Raw genomic sequence first — 6,326 nt, forward strand, 5'->3', positions numbered from 1 at the left:
AAATTGATGATATAATAGCATGAAATAATAAAAAAATATAGATACATTGGAGACGTATCAACATTTCCAAGCTTAAGTCCTGCTCGTTTTCGAGTAGGTAAATGACAAAAACAATTTTTTTGTGTATACATGTATTGTTTGTAGTGAGATATGTACATGACAAAGAGCGATACCAAGACCAGCATCAGACCAATGTACATGACACTAGAAAGAGGTGGCACATCTCTGAACGCAAGGTCCATGGCAACAAGCAGACGCAATGGAAAAGACAGATTGTTTTGTCATCTTTCGTAGCGCCATCCTTTAGTATGCCAGGGAGCAGTTAAGGAATGAAATCATGCTCCGTTTTGGATCATAACATTTTAATATGACCACAAGCTAAGCTTCCACCACACGAAAAGTGGTGAAAATCCAAAATTTGTTATGTGATGCAATACAATGCAAATCTTATGTACTTTCTCTGTAAAGAAATATAAAAGCGTTTAGATCACTACTTTACACGTTTTCATCGCAATCTGAAGCTTTGAATTTAGTACTACTCATTAATCAGTGGTGTGATCTTAAGAAAATGATATACCTCTCAAATGAACAACTAAAAGGTCACGAGACATATGGTAATCCCAAGTAAATTGGTTGTTCTAGGGGAAAAGTGATGAAGAGCGTTGTTCTAGGGGAAAAGTGGTGACAAGCATGGATTATCTGTTTCGTCATCTTGGGAGGGGGAGGGTCATCCACATGACCACAAGCCAAGCCCACACCCCACGGCAAGTGATGCAAATCCCAATCATGTTATATCATGATTTACAATGCAAATCTTCTTTGATACTTTACACATTGGCGTCATTATCTTAAGCTTGGCATTTAGTACTCCCTTCGATCCATATTAGTTGTCGCTCAAGTTTCAGTGACAACTAATATGGATCGGAGGGAATACTACTAATTCGTTGTGTGATCTTAATAAAACACCATGCTTCTAAAACGAACATGTCACGAGGCGTGTACCAATCTCCAGATGAATCTGATGTTCTACATAATTCATACGTGCGGGAAGATAAGACTGAAAGCCGCACACTTACCCGGGATAGGATGGGATATTTTTTGAGAAATAGATAAGGATTAGTTCAGGTTTCTCCCATATATACGAAATGACTGGACGATGACTAATTAAATGAGAGACAACAAACCACTTATCTTCCTTTATATTTTTTGAGAATTAGATAAGGATTGGTTCAGGTTTCTCCCGTATATACGAAATGACTGGACGATGAATAATTAAATGAGAGACAACAAACCACTTATCTTCCTTTATGGCGCAATTAATCGAGAGCCTTCCCAAATTGCTTTTGTGGTTTTGTTGGCCACACTGCAGATGCTTCAAACCTTTGCACAACAGTGGGCATGTGGCTCCCTTTAAATAGCCACAAGAACCCATGAAAATAGCACCTCCAAAGTTCCCATTTATTCCATCTTCCTCTCAGGTCTAACCAAAACCCAACAAACCACCACCTCAGCCATGGCAACCACCCTTGCCACCGACGTCCGCCTCTCCATCGCGCACCAGACCCGCTTTGCCCTCCGTCTCGCCTCCACCATCTCATCCAACCCTAAGTCTGCTGCCAGCAATGCCGTCTTCTCCCCGGTCTCCCTCCATGTCGCGCTTAGCCTCCTCGCCGCTGGCGCGGGCAGTGCAACTCGGGACCAACTCGTCGCCACACTCGGGACAGGCGAGGTCGAGGGACTCCACGCGCTCGCCGAGCAGGTGGTGCAGTTCGTGCTCGCCGACGCGTCCTCCGCTGGAGGTCCGCATGTCGCCTTCGCCAACGGTGTCTTCGTGGACGCGTCGCTGCCCCTCAAGCCATCCTTCCAAGAGCTTGCAGTGTGCAAGTACAAGGCTGAGACCCAATCCGTGGACTTCCAAACTAAGGTGACCACCCCCCACCCGTGGGCTCGGTTCTTACCAGAAAACAAAAACAGAGTTAAAGAATTTTTTAACGGACATAATTATGTACATTTGAGAGAAACAATGACATGCTTAACTAACTACTTCAGCCGCCTGTACATGTTGGCATGCCATTGCTTCACTCAAAGTGCTTGTTTTGTGGTGATGTAATATAGAGATCTGTATCAATCTTATACACATTCTAGATTTGTAATTTAGTGGTTATTGTATACCATTATTTTTTACACTAGCAGCTTTAGCACTGTTTCCAACTTCCTATAGGTACATACGTTTAGTATTTTGGCTTGGTAATGACCATTTAAGTTTGTATGCACATATGAATTGTTTCTCTGTCATCCGTCGTTGTATGTGATGATTTTACTATGTGTTTGCAAATTTTACTATAGAAATGCTTTATAAAAACGCTAGTATGCTGCTTTGCATTCTTAGCATAACAATTATATTTTGTTCTTTGAAAGAATTTTCTGTTTGTTTGTTCAAAGGTTGGCGGCAGCAGTACTGTCAATCTATTTTCATTACGTAATTGACCTTTGTTTATTTCTCCATGGCGCAGGCCGCTGAAGTTGCTACTCAAGTGAACTCATGGGTAGAGAAAGTCACAAGCGGTCGCATCAAGGACATTCTCCCATCAGGATCTGTTGACAATACCACTAAACTTGTTCTTGCCAATGCCCTTTATTTCAAAGGGGCTTGGACAGATCAGTTTGATTCATCTGGAACAAAAAACGACTACTTCTACCTTCCTGATGGGAGCTCAGTTCAAACACCATTCATGTCCAGCATGGATGACCAATACCTTTCGTCTTCTGATGGGTTGAAGGTACTTAAGCTTCCCTACAAGCAAGGTGGGGACAAGAGGCAGTTCTCCATGTATATCCTTCTTCCAGAAGCACCAGGTGGTCTCTCAAGCTTGGCCGAAAAATTGAGTGCTGAACCAGACTTCCTGGAGCGGCATATCCCAAGGCAGAGGGTTGCACTTAGGCAATTCAAGCTCCCCAAGTTCAAGATATCATTTGAAACTGAAGCATCTGATTTGCTCAAATGTTTGGGCCTCCAGCTTCCATTCAGCAATGAAGCAGATTTTTCCGAGATGGTGGATTCCCCAATGGCACACGGTCTTCGTGTCTCATCTGTTTTCCACCAAGCGTTTGTGGAAGTGAACGAACAAGGAACTGAGGCCGCGGCATCAACTGCCATTAAAATGGCCCTGCTACAGGCAAGGCCGCCCTCGGTCATGGATTTCATCGCGGATCACCCTTTCCTCTTCCTTCTCCGGGAAGACATCTCTGGTGTGGTCCTATTCATGGGTCATGTGGTCAATCCCCTCTTATCTTCGTAATGTGTTTGCTCTGAAAGTGTGTGTTGTCAGTTGCCCTCAGCCATTACATGTAAGGGAAGGGTTTCGACAGTCAGTCATGTTAACCATACAATAAATCGAATAAATGGTTATGCTAAAATATCCAATAAATTGCCTTTTAATAATGGCTTGCTTTGTTGTGCAAAGGAAAACCAATTGGACTGTTTTTTCATTAATCATCGCGGTACTGTGGATTTCTCGAAGAACTACCTCATGCCAAAAGGAAAATCTAAGTCATCTTGATTAGTACTATCCAACATGAATCTCATCGTCATTAACATCTATATTTTTTCACAAAAAAACTGCCAATGGCCACTTTTTGAGATTGAATATGCTCTTCAATTTCTCTTCTTCTTACGTTTTTCATATCCCCGCTTATCTTTAGATTCACTAACTCCTTGGTGTTGGAGCTCCCAGGGCCGATTGTGTTGATCGATTTGCAGGGCCGGGCCGGCAAAATCTGGGGCCCTGTGCGAGACTAAAAAATGGGCCCTATCTAACTAGAAAAAAAAGAACTAACAAGCAATTATAATGCGTATGATATAATGTCTTACATAACAATTGGTTACATAAAAAATCATACCTATTCAACTCCTGGTTGTATAATATTTATTTGAACAACATTATTCTTTTAGTATTCTTTGAAGTGAAATCTTCAATGATATCCTCGTAATCAATCTTCTCCCCATGATGACTCAAATCTGTTTTACTGAAAAACAAGATACAAAAGATGAATAAAATAAAATTAAAGTGATAGGACAGCTGTCAACAGATATCAATTAGAGATTATGCGCCAATGTTTGGCAATTGGACGAACCATCTAACTCACCTAGTCTTGTGTCCTGTCTAGATGAACTGCTATACTATGATCTTTAATCAAGGAGGCAAGAACTCATCTCCAACGAAGTAACCATCTCTGCCAAAAAGTTAATTAGGATTTAGGACTTAGGTGTAGAATGTAGGATCTAAAGTTAATCAGGAGGGCAAGCTAGTGGCAGCTGGCAGGAGTAGTTAAACACTTAAACTAGGGCCTGGACCATGCAAGTACTGATGGATTCTCTAACTCTTGCCGATAACAAATCAAGACGGGGAACCCTCCACGACTGATGCTACACATGCTGACACATGACTAGCAAGGGTAGAGGAACATGCTTTGTTGATCTACCTGTTATGGCGATGGCGAGAGGAATATCTTCATCAGAGTTCAGACGAAGTTAATCGGAACTCGGAAGGCTTGTTGGCCTGCCTGTCGTCGTGTCGCCCGCCGCCTCCTCTGGACGCGATGCGATCAATTTTGATCTGGTTTGGATGCACCCTCTCATCTGCCAATTTCCTCTCGATGCGATCGAGGGGGATCCCGTTCTGTTCTGATCGAGGCATCCCATCGAGCAGCGGCCTCACGCGGAGTCGCGCGGAAGCGCCAGGCTCCACCGGCTCAGTGCCAAGAGCGGCCCAGCACCCAGGAGAAAATATACCTAGGCCTATATAAAAATTTTGGAGCCCCTAAAAATTATGGGCCCTGTGCGGGCCATACACTTTGTAGACCTATGGGCCCGGCCCTGCCATAAATATGTACAACAAAGGTCGAAACAATTTATTAAAAAATGTGTGTGTGTTTTTCATTCTTCCGCAATACAATAAGAAGGCCATGCCTAAAGCTCTTTCCTCCTTGTTGAGTATATTGATTATTAGAAAATATAGAATATACTAGGATTTGATCCTGCCTTGTCTTGTACTTCAAATTGATCCTTGTACTCCTATATATATGCCCACGGGGCTCAAGCAATATGACGAACTATTTCATCAAACTCGTCTCTCCCTTCTAATATGGTATCAGCCTAATCGATAACAAACTCTAACCGCCGCCGCTTTCGCACCCGCGCACCGCCCTCGGGGCGGTTGGCCTCCATGACCGCCGCTGGGGCCGCGCCGCCCGTACTTAGGGTTCGTCTGCCGGTCGTGTTGACCGACTGCCTTAGAAAGTCTTTTTCCCGAGCACTTGCTTTGTTTTTTTTTTTCACTTCCTCGCCGATGGTTTCAATCGGCGTTTTTTTTTTGGTCTTTCGATCTACGATCGATTTGCATCGACCTCCGCACGTCTCTACTCCAACATCGGCACAACTACGCAGCTTCTTCTCCGACACGAGGGTCTGGCGCGACATGCAGCAGCCCGGAACGGCCACGGTCCGCGCATCGGTCGACGTGCACAGCACCTGGGTCGCGCTGTATGGCGCTGGTAACCAAGCTAGCCATGCAAGGCACGGCCAATGTGTTGCACTAGTACACGCCACACGGGACGCATCATCCTCCGAGAAAAAGATGCACCTGGTTGCAATCGAGCTGGATGGAGACGACGTGGAAGGAGGATCCCGATCCAATCAAGGTGACGATGGTTGGCGCAGAACGACGCGAGCGACCGATGCACGGACGGCGGCCGTTCCGGGCTGCACCGACCATCGCGCCGCCGCTGCGTCGCCTTCTCGGGCCGTAGCGAGCGTGGCACGCGGTCACGCTGCCGTTCTGAGTCGTTCCCGCGGTTGCATCGACCCGGGTTTCGTTGCTGCGCCGCCTCCCCGGGCCGTCGCGCAGCGACCCGTGGTCACCGCCGCCGACCTGAGGTCTTTTCGCTGTCGCCCCGATATGCCTGCCGTCGCTGCGTCGCTCTTCGGATCATCGTAGTGTCGCGGTCCGCGGTCCACTTCATCGTCCCCGCGCTTCGACTTCCTGTGGTATGTGTCGCGCCATCTCCCTTGGTGCGGGAACGCCACCGTCCGTGCTGGTCTTCGTCACGATGTTGGGTTCTTCGCCTCCTTCGAGCATCGCCGCCGCGCTCCTACCTAGCCGCCACCGTCGCTGCTCTTCGGTCGCCGCCGCCGCAGCCGCCTGTCCGCCCCCTTCGTCTTCGTCCAGCACCAGCCCGTCGCCAGCGTCACCGTCATCTACCTCGACCACTTCGTCTACTCCGACAACCGCGAGCGACATCGGCCCCGCGTCGATTGGCACCGCAAC

General features: G+C 46.6%; 1 protein-coding gene across 1 annotated transcript; it reads left to right on the forward strand.

The window, feature by feature from the left end:
* Positions 1-1,413: 1,413 nt before the first annotated feature.
* On the forward strand, positions 1,414-3,439 carry LOC125556601 (serpin-Z1C). Its single transcript, XM_048719297.1, has 2 exons — positions 1,414-1,924; positions 2,514-3,439. Exons 1-2 carry the CDS (start codon positions 1,514-1,516, stop codon positions 3,297-3,299), a joined length of 1,197 nt encoding a protein of 398 aa, XP_048575254.1. The 5' UTR covers positions 1,414-1,513; the 3' UTR covers positions 3,300-3,439.
* Positions 3,440-6,326: the final 2,887 nt, after the last annotated feature.

This window comes from Triticum urartu, chromosome 5, assembly GCF_003073215.2.
Source record: "Triticum urartu cultivar G1812 chromosome 5, Tu2.1, whole genome shotgun sequence".
In the NCBI taxonomy this organism is placed as follows: Eukaryota; Viridiplantae; Streptophyta; class Magnoliopsida; order Poales; family Poaceae; genus Triticum; species Triticum urartu.